Source organism: Manis pentadactyla, chromosome 14 (assembly GCF_030020395.1).
Source record: "Manis pentadactyla isolate mManPen7 chromosome 14, mManPen7.hap1, whole genome shotgun sequence".
NCBI classification, from domain to species: domain Eukaryota; kingdom Metazoa; phylum Chordata; class Mammalia; order Pholidota; family Manidae; genus Manis; species Manis pentadactyla.
Genome location: NC_080032.1, coordinates 69,656,080 through 69,678,648, shown reverse-complemented (window position 1 = coordinate 69,678,648; position 22,569 = coordinate 69,656,080). Strand labels below are relative to the sequence as shown.

General features: G+C 45.4%; 1 protein-coding gene across 1 annotated transcript; it reads right to left on the bottom strand.

Moving 5' to 3' along the window:
• Positions 1-15,656: 15,656 nt before the first annotated feature.
• LOC118923489 (spermatogenesis-associated protein 31E1-like) lies at positions 15,657-20,679 on the bottom strand. The gene is made up of 2 exons (XM_057491662.1): positions 19,434-20,679; positions 15,657-19,164 (listed from the first exon to the last, which is right to left on the bottom strand). Exons 1-2 carry the CDS (start codon positions 19,583-19,585, stop codon positions 17,544-17,546), a joined length of 1,773 nt encoding a protein of 590 aa, XP_057347645.1. The 5' UTR covers positions 19,586-20,679; the 3' UTR covers positions 15,657-17,543.
• Between the last annotated feature and the right edge of the window lie 1,890 nt (positions 20,680-22,569).

The window sequence follows — 22,569 nt, the reverse complement described above, 5'->3', positions numbered from 1 at the left end:
GAAAAGGCTTTCCCACTATAATATTATTATAAAAACGATCTCCCCATGGTTTCTTTAAATACTTTTATGGCTTAATTTTTTACATTTCAATGTGTGATTTACTTTTATTAATTTTGGAATACAAATATAATTTTATCTTGAGATGACAACCCAGCTGTCTTAATGTTATTTATTGAATAATCCATCTTGTTCTCACTGATTTAAAATTCTACTTTTATCTGATACAAAATTCTTGTATGAATTTGAATCTCTCTGTTTTGTATCCTATTGTGTTACTATACTTATGCTCCAGTACCATATTGTTTTAATTAGCTAAAATTTAGCTAAGTAGAGTAGACTTCTTACACTTTTTCTCCCCAGAATTACCTTGGCATCTCTTGCCTCTTTTTTCTCATTCTAAATGAACTTTAGTATCACTTTGTCTAGTTCCAAAAATAATACTATTAATATTTCACAAGGATGACATACATTTTGGATTAATTTTGGAATAAGTAACATCTTTATGATGTGGAGTCTTCCTGTGTAAGAACAAATAGTGTTTTTCATTTGTGTAAGATTTTGGGGGGATTGACTTTAATGTGTTTTTTTATAGTTACTCTAAAACCTATGTGTTTTATCTTTTCTTCCATGATAAATTCCTAGCAAATGTTTTTTATATACATGAGGAATTTTTATTTTTGAATATTAGTTTTGTAAATTAGTCAACTTGAATTACTTATTATTTATAATAATTTTAAGGGAATTTTTGGCAAATATCGTATCACCAAATGGTACACATGTCATTTTTTTCTTCTTGTCTAGTTGATTCGAATAATACTTACAGAATAATGTTTAATAAAAGTAGAAGTGGTGATAGTTGACAGCCCTATCTTATTTATGAATTTAACAGAGAATGCCAGTAAATGCTGAATGAATGAGTGAAATTCATCCTCTCCCAAAATGCCTTTCTTGAACACCCACCCTTGAAAGTGATCCCTCCAACCCTGCACATCTCCAGGACTTGTTTTGAACTAAATGTGATGCTGTGAGGGTTCTTGACTCTCCCTTCCACCATTATGAGCTAAATTGGTATTGAGGGGAGGACTTTGTCTTTTCATGTCGTTCATCCTCTGTCTCTGGTAGACAGATAGCAATCATTAAATGAATTCATTTCCTACTCTGCAAACAAATGTACAGAATTTTGTATGGTAAATAAAATGTTGATGCTACTAAAGAGATAGAAGCCACAGAATAAACCAGAGAAAATAATAGTGAATGTTTATTTACCTCTGAGCTACAGACCCTCAGAGACTTGGGAGCAAGGGGGAGCTTAGACAGGGCTTGAAAAGAAAAGTGCTGTGATGTGGCTTGTTGGAAAACAGCTAAGGGGATGTTCAGGAAGGGGAAATAATGTGAGCAAAAGCATGGATGATGGATAGACCCACAAAAGCCAATGAGATGTGAGATGGCTATCCAGACTGAAATGGAGAGAGAATATGAATAATTTGATGGAAAGTAAGAAATTTCAAAGAACCAGGGTGACAAGTTTGGATTATCAAATACCTATGCAGATATTTGAGTTTCTTGTAATGCAGCATCAGCATCCCAGGGACCTGTTCCTCATTCATATTCATTCTTTCTTCAGTAAATATGCAAATTATGATGGAGCTAGTTGTACACTCTTGGAAACTGGGAGATAAGTCATAATGATCATATTCTTGACAAACTGTGTCCCCTTTGCCCAGCATTTTTCCTGTAAGAGCTACTTTTCAAAAACAAAGTTCACTAATTGATGATTGCCTCATATTCTCATTTTTAAAAGGATGTGTTGATACTGGCTGTTCTTTAGGTTATCATTGTCGCTGTAACAGTAAATCCTAGTAGAGCTTCTGCCCTTCATCCAGGCATTCATTTTCGATATGAGTGGATGAACTTAAGATAAGTCTAGCTTAAGAAACTGATTTTTGATGCCTAAAATAGCAACACTTGAGTAAGGAATAACCTGCTTTTGTAAGCTTATTACCATCTTTCCCAGCACAGATTCAGACTCTAGCTTCATCATTGGCCTCAGGCTCATTGCGTTAACCTTGTTCCAACAGAACAGACTGTGTTTCCACCCCAGCCCCTCCCCCATGGTAACCACCAGTCCCTTCCCAGTGTCTATGAGTCTACTGCTGTTTTGTTCATTTTGTTTAGTTTTGTGTTTAGATTCCATAAATAAGTGAAGTCATATGGTATATTTTTTCTCTGCCTTGCTTATTTCACTTAACATAATATCCTCTAGGTCCATCCATATTGTCACAATGGCAAGATTTCTTTCATTTTTATGGCTGAATAATATTCCATTGTTTATACGTACCACCTCTTCTTTATCTATTCATCTGTTGATAGACATTTTTGTTGCTTCCATATCTTGGCTGTTGTAAATAATGCAGCAATAAAATAGGTGTGCATATATCTTTTCAAATCAGATATTTTGTTTTTTTGGGTAAGTTCCTAGAAGTGGAGTGACTGTGTCAAATGGTATTTCTATTTTTAGTTTTTTGAGGAACCTCCATACTGCTTTACACAATAGCTGCACCAGTTTACATTCCCACAAAGAGTGTAGGAGTGTTCCTATTTCTCTGCATCCTCACCAACACTTGCTATTTCTTGTCTTTTGAATAGTGGCCATATCGTGGTGTGAGGTGATATCTCATTGTGGTTCTGACTTGCATTCCCCCAATCATTAACAGTGTGGAGCATCATTTCATGTGCCTGTTGGCCATCTGTACTTCTTCACTGGAAAAATGTCTGTTCAAGTCCTCTGCCTGTCTTTTAATTTTTTTTTCTTGGTGTTGAGTCATACAGGTCCTTTATATATTTTGGATGTTAACCCCTTAGCAGATAAATTATTTATGAATATATTCTCCCCTACTGTAGGTTGCCTTTTTGGTCTGCAGATGGTGCCTTTGCTGTACAGAAGATTTTCAGTTTGATGCAATCCCACTTGTTCATTTTTGATTTTGTGTCCCTTTCCTGGAAAGACATGTTCAGAAAAAGTTTGCTCATGCTTATGTTCTAAGATTTTTGCCTGTGTTTTCTTTTAAACATTTTATGGTTTCAAGTTTTACATTTAGGTCTTTGATCCATTTTGAGTTTACTTTTGTGTATAGAGTTAAGACCATGATCTAGTTTCATTCTTCTGCATGTAGCCATCCAGTTTTCCCAATGCCATTTATTGAAGTGACTGTTTTTCCCCATTGTGTATTCATGGCTCCTTTATCATATGTTAACATTAACCATCAATGCATGTGTTTATTTCTGGGCTCTCTATTCTGTTCTGTTGATCTATGGGTCTGTTCTTGTGCCATTACCACATTGTTTTGATTATTTGCACTTTGTAGTATAGCTTGAAGTTAGGGACTTGGATCATAGAATGTCCCGGGGAGCTTAGGTGATACTCTTTTCCTTTGAGACAAATGAGCTTTTTCCTGACAAAGGAGTGAGGAGAAAAGCAAACATTTTGGCTGATCTTGAACTAATGCCATGCACCATTTGTGAAAAGTCCTCTATACATCAGGTGCAGACTGCATGCTCTGGGCCGTCCAACACATTCACAGTTAATCCTCACACAGTTCTCACTAGGGCTACAGTTTCCAAGACTGTGAAGAAACAGTCTCCAGCAGTGAAAGGGCTTTGAGGGGTGTGGGTAAAATTGAAGGATTTCCAGAATCTCTCACCTAGCTTTAGTGCATGTCCATATCAACAGAAGTTCCTACTGGATGGAGAGAAGTACTTCATCTCCATATGAATAGGTAATTACCTGGGCAACCTAGGGCTTATCTGAACCTAAGAGGTTGGGAGGAGGTCTTACTTGTTTCTGCCAGAGCAGGAGAGAGAAATGGTCCTGGACCACAGTTTGTAAGCAATAAATGGGTTTTAAACCTTATTTCTACCTTTGACTGATTTTGGTTTTAGAGGTATTTTGCCCCAGGATTTCCTTTCCTCAGAGTTACAAGTGGCAGCAGTCGACAGGACTGCTGAACCCAAAATCTGTCCAAATGGGTGAGACTTTTGGGAGGGCTGCCCCAGGAGATGGTGGGGAGATGTCTGGAACTCCCTGTGGATGGTGGGGAGGCCCCAGTGGATGCAGCAGCAGAGGATGCAACTTCACCTGTTACTGTCCCCCATCTGTGGGGCTTCCAATTTGGGAGCCCCTAGCAGGGAACTGGTCTAAGGTAATGTACCTTCTAGAGGAGTGGGGCCTTCCTCAGAACTGGGGAAGGGTGGAGACTCCAGAAGCTTCAGAATTAGCTCTCTGTGAGTTAGAAGGCTGCTTACATACCCTAAGTGGCCATGTAGCAGCTGGCATTATAGGATCTCTTTTCATCAAGATATTGAAAATATTATTGAGGAGAAAGATGGGATTATCCAGAGGGTTAGTGAGGAGAGAGAGGGACTTAGACTGGAGAGAGACACCCTTCAGCATCCCTTGGGGAAGCTGAGCAATAACCTATGGGATGCCTTTAAGAAAGAGAGACAGTTGCCCCACAGGCAGTCACATATACATGACACAGAGTTAATTTCCTTATCTGTAAAGCTATTTTCACATCAGTGGATAAAGATAAAAAGTGTACAGATGGAAAGATACTAATAAGCAGTTTGCACAAAGAAAAGATGGCTTATAAATAAATGAAATAATGTTCAACCTCATGCAAGTTGAAGAGAGGAAAGTTGAAACAGCAGGGGGTACTACTTAGCACATTAGATAGGAACAGAGTTAAGTATTTGGTAAAAGTGCTCCATTGTTTAGGACAATACTTTGCAAACTATATCACAGTAAAAACTTACATTCTTTTCCTTTCACAGTTATGTATTAAATTTAAAGTCTCTTAAAATAATTAGTACACCACACCTCTGATACCAGAGATGTTCTTGCTTAGCATAAGACTTGGGTTTAAAAAAAATCAGTTTAAAGAAATTAAGTATGAATTGTTCATTACATATCCTGAGTGGTTAGTGTGTGGCAGACAGAATTCTTTGTGCTTTGTGTGTGTTTACATTCTCACAAAGCTTTCCAGGAGGTAATGATATTCCGCTCAAATAGTAAGAAAACAAGCAAAAAAACACAGGTGTTATTTGCTCACATCAGAGAGCTGGTTAGTGCTGACACAAGGATTTGAACCCAAGCAGCCTGGCTGCACACCTCACAACCCTCACCTGTTGCAGGTCTGTAATAAGTAGTTTGCACAAAGCAGATAGACAAACTGCATATATCTGCAGATGAACTGAAAAGGTAGAGTCCGAATGATTCAACCTCATTTAACACTGCCTTAGGTGCTCGGTGGGATATACACTGATGTGATTCCTAGGAGGGCAATTTGGTACTAGCTAGAGAACAACAAGTTTACAAAAATGATACAAGAAGAGTGATGCTTTTTGGTCTTCGGTGTGCAATTTAGTAGGTAGCAATTGTACTTCTTGAAATCTACCCTGTAGTTGTAGTCTAATTTAGGCATATGTAAATGTGCATAAAGAGATCAGCTATACTATTTTTTATAGTAAGGTAATATATTGACACAGTTCTCTATCTGTTGGTGCCTGACAAATAAACTTTATACTATGGAATTGCACACACAGCCTTTAGAAAGAATGAAGTAATAGTATTTGATGATAATGAACTTCAGGACTTTTTTACAGGCAATCAATTGATAAACATAATATTTTCTCATTTGAGATTCTCAAAAGGAATAATACATATATGTGCAAGTAAAATGTAGAATATATATTTAGAAGGATACAACAGAAAAACCATTATAGCATTTTCCCCCTCTGGGTAAGGTACCCAGGAATAAAATTTAAGAGGAATGGTTTAAACTACATGAGTGTATAGTTTTTCACTTAAATACTAAGTAGTTGAAAGATTTTTTAAAACAATAAATAGTGATTTTTATTTTTTGGTATCTTTAATCTACAATTACATGGGGAACATTATGTTTACTAGACTCCCCCCTTCACCAAGTCCTCCCAACAAACCCCATCACAGTCACTGTCCATCAGCGTAGTAAGATGCTGTAGAATCACTACTTGTCTTCTCAGTTTTGCACAGCCCTCCCCATGCCTCCCCCCATATTATACATGCTAATCGTAAGGCCCCCTTTCATCTCCCCCCACTTATCCCTCCCTTCCCACCGATCCTCCCCAGTCCTTTTCCCTTTGGTAACTGTTTGTCCATTCTTGGGTTCTGTGATTCTGCTGCTGTTTGTTCCTTCCGTTTTTTAATAAAGAGTGATTTTAACTTCATTCCTTTTAGCCATTGAAATCTCTTCTGTTTGAAAGCCAGTTGGTAGAGCTCAGTTAGCATGTCCTCCACATCCTCATCAACCTCTCCTGTGATGCACTTTCCAAAGTTATAGACGATCCATCTGAAAGGGAAAGGAATGCCTAGACAGAAGTTTGTCTTCATTTGGCTGGATCTGCCGCAGAGACCGTGAGAACAGAGGCAGCACAGTGCTGTGTCCTGGTAGCAGTGCATGGCTTGGCTGCTGGAGCGGAGGCTCTGTCCACCATGTTAATCCTGGCGCTCTGGAGGACGGCTTCCTTTGGCATCAGCTCCTGACTCGGTTTCTCAGTTTCTGCTCCAGTCAGTTGCTAGGGTTATGCATCTTTACCCCCAGGACTACTTCTCCATGACTTGCTCTCCTTTGGTCTTGAACCAATGTTTTTCATCTGATCACCTCTGAATTGGGTCCTTTGGCCAATAGTAGAAGCCATGGGTTTCCCAAGTGGCCTCCTTGACCTCAAAACTATTCACTAAATCATTTCTCCTGAGTTGTGTAAATGGCTTCTGACGTAGTTCCACTTCTAGATGCCATTTCTGAGTTACCCCAAACTACAACAGTCTGCCCAGTCCTTCCCTGTCAGTATTTGAAGCTCATTTATTTTTCATTCTATTTCACAATATTTCTATGCTGACTTTTCCCCACAGATTATACCTTTGATGTAACTTAATGCCGATCTAATATAAGCTATTGACTAAAAGATACATTATTTATGTTATCATTTTATTAAACATATTCGTGCTTATTTAGGATTGTGAATTCCTAAGAGATGGGTTTGTTGTCATAAGATTTTTTTTGTATGGATAGAATTTTGAATCATTTCCACAGTGCATTTTTTCCTAATACGTCCTTTTAGATGACATGGATAGGAGTAAATATTGATACTACTCTATTCTTAGTGACCACAGATAAAACAGAACGTTATAACTAATCATGTCATTCCTGGATTACATTGCTGGGGTTTCAGTTTATAAAGCAACGTGTACTTCCCTGCGACATGTGTATTTACAAGAAAAGCTCTTCTTTTTAAGTAGCAGGACCTGAATCATGCAAATTGCACCTTCATGCATATTTCCGATTCTCTGCTCCCTCCAAGTCGGCCTTGTGGAAAACCCTCTGTTTACGCCAGCATATAGGCCAGGGCTCCTTTCATAAATGTCCTTGGGGAGGAACCTTTGGGTACTACAGCAAACCATACTTTAGAAAAGATCCAAGTGTCAGGACACTAGTTCTGAAGTAATGGTGAGCATGAGAAAAAACAGAAATATTTCAGGAAAAATCAGATTTGATCTAGATTCTGCAATGAAAATATTTTCTAAAATGTGAACTCCATCTCTTATTTTGTATTCCTTAATGTACTAGTTAATTATTAAAATCAAATGGCTTGTCTTTCTTTCAGAGCCCTAACATTTTAAAGACATAATGTCATTCTTTTTACAGGAAGGAGAAAAATTACTTGAGCAGTGGAAAGAGAGACTTAGGGAGCTATTGTGTCACACTCCAGCGAGAGCTTTATTAACCAAACTTCTGAATGAAAAGGAAGAAAAATTCAGATTCAGAAAATATTTGTATTTATTGTAAGAAGTTTGCAAAGATCGCTGAAAAATGTCCCAAGAATTCAATGCAAAATTACTATGGCCGTATTTTTCCCACCTTTCCTTCCCAAAATAAAAAAAAGCAAAATGACAAATAAATTACATTGATAATGGATACTATTGAATCAGAATAAATTAATGAATTGTCTAATTAAGCACAAATGAAAGGTAGGCTTTTTTTTTTAAGTAAGTACATAAATGGATCTTATGTATATCCATTTTCTTTTTTTTTCTCAAGTGGATAAGGCATTCTGATGTTCTCAGCAAGTATGTCTTTTTTTCTTTTCTTATTAGGGTATCATTGAAATACACTCTTATGAAGGTTTTGCAAGAAAAACAATCTGGTTACTATGTTCACCCATATGATCGAGTCCCCACCCCATACCCAATTGCAGTCAGTGTCATTCAGTGTAGTAAGATGCCACAGAGTCCCTGCTTGTCTTCTCTGTGCTAAACTGTCTTCCCTGTGACCCCACACACATTATGTGCACTAATCATAATACCCCCCCAATCCGCTTCTCCCTCCCTCCATACCCAATCTCCCCCACCCCTCCCGTTTGGTAACTTCTAGTCCCTTTTTGGAGTCTGTGAGTCTGCTGCTATTTTGTTCCTTAAGTTTTGCTTTGTTGTTATACTCCACAAATGAGGGAAATCATTTGGTATTTGTCTTTCTCTGCCTGACTTATTTCACTGAGCTTAGTACCCTGTAGCTCCATCCATGTTGTTGCAAGTGGTACGATTTGTTTCTTTCTTATGGCTGAATAGTATTCCATTGTATATATGTACCACCTCTTCTTTATCCATTCATCTACTGATAGACACTTAGGTTGCTTCCATAGCTTGGCTGTTGTAAATAGTGCTGCGGTAAACATAGGGGTGCATATGTCTTTTTGAATCTGAGAACTTGTTTTCTTTGGGTAAATTCCTAGGAGTAGAATTCCTGGGTCAAATGATGTTTCTATTTTTAGTTTTTTGAGGAACTCCCATACTGCTTTCCATAATGGTTTAACAAGTTTACATTCCCACCAGCAATGCAGGAGGGTTCCCCTTTCCCCGCATCCTCGCCAGCATTTGTTGTTCCTAGTCTTTTTTGATGTTGGCCATCCTAACTTGTGTGAGGTGATATCTCATTATGGTTTTAATTTGTGTTTCCCTGACAATTAGCAATGTTGAGTTTCTTTTCAAGTGCCTGTTGGCCATATGAATTTCTTCTTCGGAGAAGTGTCTGTTCATATCCTCCACCCATTTGTTGATTGGGTTATTTGCTTTTTGGGTGTTGAAGCATGTGAGTTCTTTATATCTTTTGGATGTTAACCCCTTGTCAGATATGTCATTTAAAAATATATTCTCCCATAGTGTAGGATGCTTTTTTGTTTGCCTGAGTGGTGTTCTTTGCTGTTCAGAAGGTTTTTAGCTTGATGTAGTCCCATTTGTTCATTTTGACTTTTGTTCCCCTTGCCTGAGAAGATGTGTTCAGGAAAAGTTGCTCATATTTATATTCAAGAGATTTTTACCTATGTTTTCTTCTGTGAGTTTATGTTTCATGACTTACATTCAGGTCTTTGATCCATTTCGAGTTTACTTTCATATATGGGGTTAGACAATAATCCGGTTTCATTCTCTTGCATGTAGCTGTCCAGTTTTTGCCAACACTAGTTGTTGAAGAGGCTGTCATTTCCCCATTGTATATCCATAGCTCCTTTATCGTATATTAATTGACCATATATATATATATATTCTTGGGTTTATAACTGGCCTCTCTAGTCTGTTCCATTGGTCTGTGGGTCTGTTCTTGTGCCAGTACCAAATTGTCTTCATTACCATGGCTTTGTAGTAGAGCTTGAAGTCGGGAAACATAATCCCCCCTACTGTATCCTTCCTCCTCAGGATTGCTTTGGCTATTCAGGGTCTTTTGTGGCTCCATATGAATTTTAGAACTATTTGCTCTAGCTTGTTGAAGAATATTGTTGGTATTTTGGTAGGGATTGCATTGAATCTGTAGATTGCTTTAGGCAGGATGGACATTTTGACAGTATTAATTCTTCCTATCCATGAGCACAGGATGTGTTTCCATTTATTGGTATCTTTTTTAATTTCTCTCATGAGTGTCTTGTAGTTTCAGGGTATATATAGGTCTTTCACTTCCTTGGTTAGGTTTATTCCTAGGTGTTTTATTCTTTTGATGCAATTGTGAATGGAACTGTTTTCCAGATTTCTCTGCTAGTTCATCTTTAGAGTATAGGAATGCAACAGATTTCTGTATATTAATTTTATATCCTACAACTTTGCTAAATTCAGATATTAGATCTAGTAGTTTTGGAGTGGGCTCTTTAGGGTTTTTCATGTACAATATCATATCTGCACTCCTTTGGTTCTTAACTTTCACAAGGACATATGTTTTATTGTGTTCTTCTATAAGAAAATGTAGCCCACTGCTTCTGGTCCCATAGGCTACACATTGCCCTAATGTATTTATGACTCATATGTGGGCTCACTGTGCTTCCTTTTGGGGTTTGCTGAGATGGCAGGATACAGGCTGTGTTAGCAGTGGCTGGTGAGGAATCAGAACAGGTTCCTCTAGGAGGATATAAAGCACTGCCAAGTCCTTTGACTTTTAAGCTGTTGGTAGTTGTACTCTGGTGAATAATTCTTTTATACAGAATTATTTAGGTTTAGGGTTAATCACAGTGGGGCATCTAATCCCAGTTTGGATCTTTGCTATCTTGTATCAGTTTACTAAGGGTACTTTTGTTGTGAATTTTTACCTTGGTTATGACTTTTTAGTGTTTAACTTTATTTAATTAAAATTCACTTTAACAGTCTTTATGCCGCTTTTCTATTAACTTGGGTTAATCATATGACTGTGGTGGTTGGCATGAAATTTATGAAAACTTGATAACTAAGTCGAACTATTGTGATGGCTTAATTTTTCTCAGTGCTGTTTCCCACAGGGGGATGTTAAGCAAGGTGTCGTGAGCTGCCTTAGAAAGCGTATTGGCTACCCACTCCTTTCAATCTTCAGGCTAGTTGATTTAGAGTCCTTTCTCACCGGAGGGCAGATACTTGCAAGTGTAATTTTGTTAAAAACTAATAGAAAAGCTGGGACCAAATCTATTTGTTCATGGAGCAGGTCTGCTAGTCTAGGCATTTTCTGTGGCTTGCTTTGTTGGAAAACTGCATGAACCTGAGTTTTGTGGGGCATATAGGGGGGAATCAGTTTATATTAAGAATCTATATAAAAGTTAAGCCGTAGTGATTTGATCTAACAGTCTTATTCACTTTAATCACACCATTCCAGTTGAATTTTATACTTAAGTGCAGCTTGTTATAAAGGCCCTTCCTTACTCATACGTATCTGGATCCCTAAGCATTTTGCCGGTAGGCAGAGAGTAGGCCTGGGAATTGAATCTCAGGGTTTTCGGGCTTGATACTGGTTACTAACAGCATGTTTAGTGCTTCCATGTGCTCATCCTTGTTTGGGGAGTTTGACAAGATATTTAATACATGTGGGGTGTATTTGGAGGGTAGGAGGGTTCAAGCTAACTATATTGGTGTTTATTAGATTAACTAAGTTAATGAGCACAGCTATAGCTAATAGAATAAGTATTACAACTGTATGGTGGCTACCACGATTAACAGTACATGTATGTCTACATCTATTCCTATGCTTGCTCATATGCATACAGCTACATTTACGTCTATGTCTAGAATATCCATATTTTTTAATAAAGTCTATATGTCCTGTAGACATTGACTGAATAACACCTGAAGGTTTATATGTACAATTCACAGTTCAGTTAAAGTTTAGCTACAAGTTATTTGCTTGAGTTTGGGCCTCAGACATACAGTGAGTCCAAGCATCCCCCAAACCAAAAAAATACCAGAGAAATGACAGCATGGTTTTGTGTGAGCCTGAGTTGATTAGTCACTAACCACTGTGATATCTTACTTAAGAGGAATGAATGAGTGATTCTGAAAGAGATGGTCCTGAAGTGAGAACTGGGTGCCAGATATAATTCGGTTTAGCTACCCCACTGTCAGTGGGCCCACAGTGAGAAGAAGGATTGTGGAAGGAATTTCCTCTGAGTTCAGTGTGATTCCTGTTGGATTGTTGGATCTGGTTTCATGTAGAAATAGAAGGAATGTTACTATGCCCAGAATGATAAAGGGAAGGATAAAATGAAGGCCAAGGTTCAGGTGAGGGCAGCCTTGTCTGCTGCAAAGCCACCCCAGAGCCGTTCTAGTAGATTTGTGCCAACATGCGAGACAGCTGAAAGGATGCTGGTAATGGCTGTTGGCCCTCAGAAAGACTTGTGTTCTCACCGTATGCTGTTGATCAAGTGAGGCATTTATTCTCAGGAATGCTGTTCCTATTATTGTAAATAATAAGATGTTCCCAATGTTTGAAGTGCTATTATGTGCATAGGATCCATAATCTAAGCCTCGCCCAATGTGCATAAATAAGCAGATGAAAACTACGTGTGCCCCGTAAGCATGCATGTATCTAGCGATTCACCCATTACTGGATGCCCCGGCTGATGTGTGTTACTGACGAGAATGCACTTAGTGTATCTGCTGTATAGGGCATTGCCAGAAAGAGGCCTGGTAAGATTTGTGGAATGAAGCAGATCCCTAAGAGTGAGCCGAAGTTTCATCATGCTGAGGTAGTAGATGGGGAGGGTAGGTTAGTGAATGAGTTGTTGATAGTTTGGATTAGGGGTGAAATTTTCAGATGTTGGTCATTAAGTTCTTAGAGTTGAATTACAATGATAATTTTTTATGCCATTGTCCATGGATCAACACAATGTAGGAATCATGATGGTATACATTGTGTTTATTTCAAGTACCATCTTTGAAATGAGTTCCTCAGATTTTTCTTCAAAACCTTCTCCTGTTTATGGTAGGCTTGGGTTGATTTTAAGCGGTGGGGTTGTCTACAGGATTATAATTAATTTAGTGGCTCTTTCGTAGCTTTAATGGTATTTTTTAATTATTATGGGGGGATGTTGGCTGGTTTTGAATACACGGCAGCCCTAGCTGCTGAGGAGTACCCTGAGGTTTGCATGGCTAATATGGCTCTACTGGGGACACTTGTGTGGGGGTGTTAAAGGAGATTCTGTTGGTATATTTTGTGTTGAAAAATGAGGAATGAAAGTTCGTGTTTGAGTTTCACAGTCTGAGGCATCGGGTTATTTATTAGATACTACGGATTCTGGGTTTTTGAGTGAGGAGGCCATGGGGACTGCTGCTTTGTGTAGTTATGGTACTCAGCTTGTCACTGTGACAGGGTCCCTGTTGATTTGTGTTGTGGTAATCATGTAGGTTACTTGAGGGAATTCAGTATTATTGGGGCTGGAATAATTGTTATTGGAAGGATAATGCAGTGTAGTTAGCTAAGGCCTTTCTAGTTGGATACCAGCAGTGAGACTTTTAGCTGAAAATGTGAATGGAATTTGATGCCTTCTGGTCAAGTCAAGTCTAGTAGTAGGGATGCTGAGTTTTGGCTTCTTGTTAGAGTGTTAAGTGGTCATGCGTGCTCAGTCAGAATTTCTGTGAGGCTGTGTGAGGGTCCCCGTGAGGGTCCCTGAGGTTCTGTGAGGCTCTTTGGGTGTGTGTGGAGCTCAGTCAGAATCTCTGTGAGGCTGTGTGAGGGTCCCCGTGAGGGTGTGTCAGGTTCGGGGAGGGTACGTTTGGATCCCGCTGAGAGTCTGAGCGTGTGTGTGATGGACTCTGTGAGGGACTTTGAGGTTCCTTGGAAGGCTGCGCGAGACTAGACTCTCTGACGATCTCTACTGGTCCCTCTGAGGTTCTGTTAGTGTCAGTTAGGGTCTCCGTGAGGGACTGTGGGGGTATTTGAGGTTTCCTCAGTGAGTGTGACAGTCTTTGATGGTCTGTGTGGGTCCTTGAGGGTCTGAGAGGTCTTTCCGTGTCCATGTGAATGTGTGTTTGGTTCTGTGAGGGTCTGCGTGGGTCTGTGACTGTCCCTGTGAGGGTCTGTGAGGGCCAATGTATGGGTGGGCCTGTCTTGGTGTCTGTGAAGGTCTTGAGGTTCTGAGAGGGTCCGAGTTAGGGTCTCTGAGGTTCTGTGTGGGTCTGTGCGGGTCAGTTAGTGTCACTGTAAGGGTCCCTATGAGGGTCTCTGACAGTCACGGCGAGGGTCTGTGTTGGTCTTCTGTGGTCTTTGAGGGTTTGTGAAGGTCTCTGAGGGTACCTGTGAGTGCCTTGGGGGTCTCTGTGAGGTTCTGTTTGGGTCTGTGAGGGTCTCTGTGAGGGCCTGTGAGGTTCTGGGAGGGATTATTAGGGTCTGGGAGGGCACGCAGGGATCTGTGATTATTCCTTAGAGGTTCTGTGTGTAGGACTGTGAAGGGCCCTTTGACATCATGTGAGGGGCTGGGGGCGCCCTGTGTGGGTCTGGGAAGGAGGGTCTCTGATGGTCTGGGAGTGTCTGGGAGGGCCAGAAATGGTGTCGTGGGGGTCTCCATTGCTGACCTTACCGCAGTCATGGCAGGAGAAGAGCACAGGGGCTTGTCTACCCTGTTTCCTGCTGTTCCTTCAGCCCCATCTGTGGCACTTAACCTGCAAGGGTGTCGATCCCCTATACCCCCGTTCCCAGAACTCACCTCTAGGGGCCTGTGAGAGGACCCAGCTGTCCTGAGCCTTGGGGTCCCCTCTGTGCCCCTCCCCTGACCCGAGGTGGGGTCTCTCTGCCCGGGATCCCAGTCCCACAGGCCCTGGCTGGGCTCTCACCGGGGCCCCTGGAGGAGCCGGGGAGCTGCACGCAGAGGCAGGATGCGGCTCCAGGGGACAGTGCGGCACCAGCGTCTGCACCCATTTGACTCCTCCACCGCGGCCCACATGGGGGTGGGGCTCCTGACAGGCACGGGGCAGGGCCGTCCATGGTCCCTGCATCAGGGCTCCTGGAGCAGGACTCTCCCCTAGGGGCGGCCCTGTAGCTGGCCCACCGTGTGTGCTGCATGTGGCGCAAAGTTGACATCACTCCAGCTTTCCTGTGGGGACCGGCCAGGGTGGAGGGGTGTAGGCTGGAGCACAGCGCACAGTGGGCCATCCTGGACTGCGCCCTCATTCTGGACAGGTCACTTCCAGCCCGTTGTGTGACAGATCCTGTGTGATGGCCTCTTCCCCCTCCGAGCCCTGGGCTGGGCAGCGCTGGGAGCCAGGCGAGTGTTGCTGTGGGACCCCAGGCCCGTCCCTTACTCTTTATTGTCTCCCTGGGAGCCTTCTTTGGGCCACGTGTGGACGTAAAGGTCAGAGACCCTGAGTCAGTCTCAAGGACCCCAGCCCTGTGCAGGTTTATTCAGTATATTGTGGGAAAGTCAAGCTTCCCTGCCTGTGTGAGCCTGGCCCTCTGTCACAGGTCCCTGTGGCAGCTCTTGGGCTCCGGGGGCTGGTGTGGGTGGAGACCCCAGGGCGGGCCACCATGCGGGAGCCATGGGCCCTGAGCTGCTCCTGCCCTCTGGGCTTGTGATGGCGGTGGGTCTCCAGGGCTCCTCGGTCCCTGCACCATTGGGGGTTGCAGTGTGCCATTTTGCTGCCATCCTCCCCTGTCCCCCAAATTTTCAGGGTCCACCTTCAGATGGTGACTGTGCACAAGCCACAACAGCCTTGATCCCTGATTCCTCAGAAGGGAAGGTGTGGCCCATCCCTCAGGACCTCTGTGCACCCCACCCGCACACCCTCAGAGCCGGGACTGCATCCTCTTTATGCTGCTCCTGAGTGGGAGAAGGGTGGAGGGAAGGGATGCTGAGCTAGAGGGACCCGAGCCCACCGCAACCCCGGCTTCATCAGGACAGAAGGGGCTGCCCGGCAGGTGTCAGCTACTCCCCACCCGGAGCTCCGGGTGGGGGAGGTCTCCTGCGCCTCTGCTCTCAGGCAAGCACTGCCCCGGACACCCCTGCGCCTGCGGGGAACTTTTCAGATACTTTCTGGAGCCTGAGGGGAATTTCAGCCTCTTTAAACGTCTCCCTCACAGCTGCCCAAGAGCAAGCAGTGGGGCCGGCTGAGCCAGATCCTGGGGTTGGGGGGCATCTTACAGGTTTTCCTCATCTTCTCAAGTCCAGATGCTTTTGTTTTGTAATGAGGCTCTCATGGAAACCTAAGGTGCATCGAGGGCAAGGGGTGCAGGTGGGCATGCCACACCACAGGCATCCTCAACCTCCATTTCCACCTCTCGGGAAGCCACGGTGGCTGCGTGGGAAGAGCGGACCCTGACTCCTTCCCTTCCCCCAGCAGGGCACAGACAGAAGCCACCACCTCTCCTGAGAGAAAAGCATGTATTTTGGGAAATGATGGAAGTTGAGGTAGGAAGAATCCATCAGCACTAAGGGGATGTGCTGACGTAAGGAAAACCAAGTTTTCTTCACACTATATGGATCTTTTCTTGAAGAAAAGTTGTCCCAGGAAACACATGAAACCCCGCTCCCGCTGAACAGATGGCACATCTCTCTGAATCATAGGATGCCTTGGGCAGTGGAGGGTGCAGGCTGAGGCACCTGCCGCCCTTGGCCCGTGCTGGCTGGGCCTGACCGGGCACCCCAGCTCACGGGGGTGGGAAGGCCCTGTTGCCGTCCTTGTCTCTGGCCAGCCTGCTCTTGCCAGCACTGCTGTGGCCCTTCAGGGTGGCCTGTAGATTGCAGGCTTTCTGTCTCGTCGCCCTCCCTTGCTCTTCATAGGAGAGAAGCCTGTGGTACCAGAAGTCTGTGGCACCATGTTCTCCTGCGGGAGCCTGGAATTGCCCTTTGTGCCAATTTAACTCCGAGGGAGGACGTCCATTTTGAAGTTTGATTTTCTCGCCTAGGATCCGTCCCACAGGGGACGAGGCTGTCGCGATCCCCTGAGCCTCAGCAGCCGCGCTGTCTGGAGCAGATCTGCTATTGTCTTGTCCCTGGCTCTGGGCAGTGGCTGACGGAGGCCTGCCTTTTTGCTGGGGAAGTTCACTGCAGAAAATCCCCCGCGGAACGTGCTGTGTCTTTTTTGTGAGGTGGCTTTCTGGAGGAGCCTGTTCCTCCTTCTGTCCCAGCTGGCAGGACTTGCTTCTTAAGGATTCTACTGTTTCCTTATCCTTATTTAGCATCCCATTGTCCTGGGAGGCCCTCGGTTCTGCTGATCTTTTCTCCTGCTCTCCTTGGCTGGACCTCCTACAGTGCTTTTCCTCACCAGCAGGGACAGCCATCTTGCTCTGGCTCTGATCTGGCTCCTCCCGTCTCCAGGACCCCTGCAGCCCCTGGCTGCTCTGATGTGAGGCCCATCTACTCAACATGATGTCACCTGACACATGCGCAGCTGATGTGTCCCCAGTTGATGTGCTCTGCGAGCTGCACAGAGAGCTCTGAGAATCCGAACCGTCTGCGGCAAGAAACGCCCGGGAGTGCTGCGGGAGCGCGGGAGCGTCGCAGTCCTGAAGAAGCTCAGCAGGGCCGCTGTCCGCAGGCTGCTTCCCAGACGCTACCTTCTCGCGGAGCTCAGAGTCACTGTGCTGTGCATCAGGCCGTGGCTCTTCCGGATCCTGAATCGCACCCTTTTCACTTGGCAGTGTTGGGATTTTATTTGTCCCTGGAGTCCCTGATCTCCTCAGATCCACATTAGTAATTTGGGAGCTGGCCGGCACACTGGATTTCAAGGTGACATTCTAAGCACAGGCCTCCTCAGCCACCACCGACTCCCCGTCTTCATCAGCACTTGAAGAAGGGGACCCAGTGCTGCCCTCCAACACTGTGATCCTGCAGTGGGGGACTCCTGCGGCCCAGCCTCCACCCTCCCCACCTGACTCACTGCTGGCCGTGGCTGCACCTGGGTGCAGCTCCAGGCTGGCTCTGTGGGCCCTCACGGCCATCTCGCTGTGCCACATTCTGGCCACAGACATGCACGTGGAGGTCTGCGCAGGTGGCCTGCTCGCCTGTGTGGTCAGAGGGGCCTCTGAGGATGCGTGGCCATCATCAGGTAGGGTCTCTCCCAGGGTCTTCTGGATTTCCTCATACGTAGGTGAGGGGGCAGGGAGGGGACTCACTGGGCTGAAGACTTGAGCTTTTTGAAGCATAGGAGGTAAGGTCTTCTGCTCACTTTCTCGCTGCTTCTCCACAGTATGACATTCCAGATTGTGCTGGGATGGGGCTACAAGCTGAGGCAGGACCTGGGATGGGGCCGCAAGCTGATACAAGGGCTGGGATGGGGCCACAGGCTGAGGCAGGGGTTGGGTTGGTGAAATGCGTGGCCCTACTGTGCGTGTAGCCTGAAATCGGAATGGGAAGGCAGAAGAGTGTCCATTGAAAGAGACAGAGCGAATATCGTGCTGGGAACCAGATTCCCTGGCATTAGCCTCCAGCGACTCGCTGTGTAGAAAGGGGATACCCCAGAAGAACTGTTCGCATTTCTGCTGTAAATGGACCCCCAAATCTTTAGTATCTGGGGGCTTTCCATGACTGGCCAGCTGCTCTGGTTTGCCTTTTGTGCTCTCACCCAGGGACTTCACAGTCCCCAAAGAATTCAGGCGGTGGTCTGACCCATCTCCCTTTTCGTTCTCCTTCCTCATCTTCTGCTCTGTTCTCCTGCTGATCAGTGTCTCCCGCAGCTTCTGGGTGTCAGGGTTGACAAATGAGGGGCTACAAGCCTCTACCTGTTTGTCTGTGGGGTGTCCCCAGAATGAGACCTCTGGTGGGTGTTGGGGCAGGTGTTCTTGCTGCGACTTGGATCGTGAGGAGGTCGAGCGGCTCCAGGCTTTGCCATCTGCCTGACACCTGGAAGGGGCTGGCACGGGCGAGGTTGCGCGACCAACGCCTGAGATGACTCGGGTGTGAGAAGCCAGCCAGTGTGCATATGGGGCCGAGCTCCATGGGAGGGTGCCTAGGCAGAGTGCCATTGAGTCACGCTGAGTGTGAGTCGGAGTGGAGCTTGGTGGTGGGACAAAGGAAGCCATTGGAGGTGGAGGGCAAGGCTCTGAATCCGTGGAATTTGGTGGGGAAGGGGAAGGAGTACGTGGGAGAGGCTCTGGTGGCTGAGAGTCACTCCGGGACGAGTCTGAATGGACACCAACTTTGGACGTTAGCAGGCCTGGTGAGCAGCTGGAGGCCAGAGGTGGAGAGCGTGTGGCCGGAGGAGCCAAGGGAGCCGAAGGGCCCACGGCAGGAGCAGTGCTGTCCTCAGGCTCCCCGCACGGCCACTGGGCTCCCGCAGGCTCTGCTTCGGACCCCTCACTGGGCTGCTCTTGCGATGACATCTGAGAGTCACCGTTGTCAAGGAGCCTCCTCACGCGGCTGCAGAGGACAGGAGGCAAGAGCTGCAGCCAGGAGCAGCCAGGGCCAGGAGGGGCCGAGCAGGCCCGGCAGGGCTGAGCGCCTGAAGCCCATGACCCTGCAGGTCCCCATGCTGGCTGCACAGTGCTCCTGCTGTCCCCCAGGTCTGCAGTCACACCTGTCCCCATGTCTCCCCCACCACGTCAGTCCCAGGCTGCCTGCAGCCCTGGAGTCCCGTCATAAGGCTCTGGGGGGAAGGAGGACCCAGAGGAGAAGGGAAGATTCTTTACCTTCTCAGAAGAAGTAACAGGTCCTTAATCTCTCCCAGGTCACGAAGGAATTCCCTGCAAGCTGGAAAGCGGAAGACGGGGTCATCGTGGGGAAGGCAGGGACCTAGGTGTCTTATAGGAGACTGAGGGCTACATCCCTTTAGGGGAGACATTGGGGAGGTTAGAGCCTGGAGCCCAAGCCTCAGAGTCCAAGGCCACAGGATCCCTGACGGCGATGGCAAGACTCGTGACTGGGAACGCTTTGCCACTTGCAAAGTGCTTCGACATCCATTGCCTGCTGCGGCCCTCACAGCCACCCTCTGGGGGAGACATGGCAAGGGCCACCTCACAGAGGCACCTTAGGGAAGTTAAATGCCCGCACGTGGACCTGGAGTCCCCCCTTCCCAATCCGGACACTCTTGGTCCACTCCAGCCCACCGCGTCCGTGCTGGGCAACACCATCCTCAGGGGCGTCGTGTAGCTGGGCCCTCCAGCGGGAGAGACAGGCTGACTCGGGTGGGCAGGGCCGGCTGACAGAAGCTCACCTTTCAGAGATCCACTTCTTTTTTTATACTTTTTCTTTCCATTTGGCTCCAAGTGATGCTGAGGGACCAAAAACATGACAGGCTGGGACCAAGTCTCACTCACCTCCATAGACAAGCTGCAGAGGCTCGGTGTCTATACACAGGACTTGCTACATTTACCTAACAGGCCCCGAGGTGTCCTGTCCTTGTACTCATTTTTGACATAGATAAGAACATTTTCCCTTTTCCTTCCTTGAAGAATGTAAAGAAGGATTTTCTGTGTGGGACCCGCCCTGGCTTTCTTGCGTCAGTGGATTTCTCTCCTCAAGAAACACACACGTGCTCAGACCTACAGGCCCCTCTGAGCTCCGTCAGGCCGCACTGTGCCTCCCGAGGCCAACGCCCCACTGCAGCCCCTGCTCAGAGGCACTGCGGGCTCAGCACTGCCCTCGGGTCAGCCTGGACGAAGCCTCGCCCTAGACCCCTGCCCTAGGAAGGCAGCTGGTAAATCAGTGCTCAGGGGCCTGTCCTCCTGCAGACATCAGATTCTTAGGATCTGGGCCTCAGCCACCGGCCACTGGGTTTGGGATTTTGGCCTGGAGCCCTTTAGCCACCTGGCCCCTGTCTAGGGTCGTTGGCTAGATCCTCCTGCCAGAACTCGTGCCTGGCCTGGCTTATGCCTAGAAGGAGGATCTTGTATTCTTTCCTGAGAAGAGATGATCTCTTCTTTCCCATCCCAGGAGCCTCTACAGCTGACTCCAAAAAGCAGAAGTAAAGAGAGAAAAGAGAGAACCACATTCTGTTGGGTCTGGGCCAAGGGTTCCTTACCTTCCTGATGTTTCCATGTTTTTTAGATGGTAGTGATGAGGATGGATCACTTGCAAAGAAGGGGAGTAATTGAAGGAAGAGCCCCAGTCCCCACAGGATGCCTCCGATGGTGATAGGCACCCAGGAAGTGGAGCTGGAGCTCAGCCAGGTAGCTAGAACGCTTTTCAGACACAGGAGAGGACTCTCCATCATCTGAATCGCACTGCTGCCCTCAGGCAACTGACCTCTGAGCCTGTGCTTGGGCACAGCACAGCAGGCCCACATCACAGAGCAGTGGCCTTGTCACAAACGGTTCCTGAGGGCGGGGGAGGGGACAGAGGAGGAGCAGGCGGAACCACAGCCCCTCCCCCACCATCCCGTCCCACAGGGCTCTGCACCCTACTGGGCCTTGTAGGTTCCTTCTTTCCAACTCTATTCACTCTGTCAGGGAGACCTTAGCCAATTTTCCTCTCATCCGTACATTATCTGGTCCCCACTTTCCTTTTTTTTTTTTTAAATTAAGGTATCATTGATACACACTCTTATGAAGTTTTCACATGAAAAACTGTGTGTTTTCTACATTCACCCATGTCATCGAGTCCCCACCCCATACCCCACTGCAGTCACTGTCCATCAGTGTAGTAAGGTGCCACAGGGTAACTACTTGTGTTCTCTCTGCTACATTGTCTTCTCCGTGACCCCCCACACCACGTGTACTAATCATATTACCCCTCAATCCCCTTCTCCCTCCCTCCCCCCACTCCCCTTTGCTAACCACCAGTCCCTTCTTGGGTGTCTGTGAGTCTGCTGCTGTTTTGTTCTTTCAGTTTTGCTTTGTTGTTATACTCCACAAATGAGGGAAATCATTTGGTATTTGTCTTTCTCTGCCTGACTTATTTCACTGAGTATGATACCCTCTAGCTCTATCCATGTTGTAGCAAATGGTAGGATTTGTTTCTTTCTTATGGCTGAATAGTATTCCATTGTGTATATGTACCACATCTTCTTTATCCATTCATCTGCTGATGGACACTTAGGTCGCTTCTATATCTTGGCTATTGTAAATAGTGCTATAATAAATATAGGGGTGCATATTGTCTTTTTGAATCTGACAACTTGTTGTCTTTGGGTGAATTCCTATGAGTGGAATTCCTGGGTCAAATGGTATTTCTGTTTTTAGTTTTTTTGAGGAACCTCCATACTGCTTTCCACAATGGTTCAACTAATTTACATTCCCACCAGCAGTGTAGGAGGGTTCCCCTTTCTCCTCTCCAGCACTTGTTCCTTGTCTTTTGGTTGTGGGCCATCCTAACTGTTGTGAGGTGATAGCTCTTTGTAGTTTTAATTTGCATTTCCCTGATAATTAGTGGTGTGGAGCATCTTTTCATGTGCCTGTTGGCCATCTGAATTTCTTCTTCAGAGAAGTGTCTGTTCATATCCTCGGCCCATATTTTAATCGGGTTATTTGCTTTTTAGGTGTTGAGGCGTGTGAGTTCTTAATACATTTTGGATGTTAACCCCTTGTTGTAAGTCGTTTACAAATATATTCTCCCATACTGTAAGATGCCCTTTTGTTCTACTGATGGTGTCCTTTGCTGTACAGAAGGTTTTTAGCTTGATGTAGTCCCATTTGTTCGTTTCGGCTTTTGTTCCCCTTGCCTGAGAAGATGTGTCCAGGAAAAGTTGCTCATATTTATATTCAAGAGATTTTTACCTATGTTTTCTTCTATGAGTTTATGTTTCATGACTTACATTCAGGTCTTTGATCCATTTCAAGTTTACTTTTGTGTATGCAGTTAGATAATAATTCAGTTTCATTGTCTTAC

Bases quoted from the DNA above. Each gene is read 5' to 3' on its own strand.
- LOC118923489 (XM_057491662.1), bottom strand. From the start codon at position 19,585: ATGTCTCCCCTAAAGGGATGTAGCCCTCAGTCTCCTATAAGACACCTA. The intron at 19,165-19,433 runs GTAAAGAATCTT...TGTCCTCTGCAG, and splicing joins CTGTTACTTCTTCTGAGAAG to CCGCGTGAGGAGGCTCCTTG.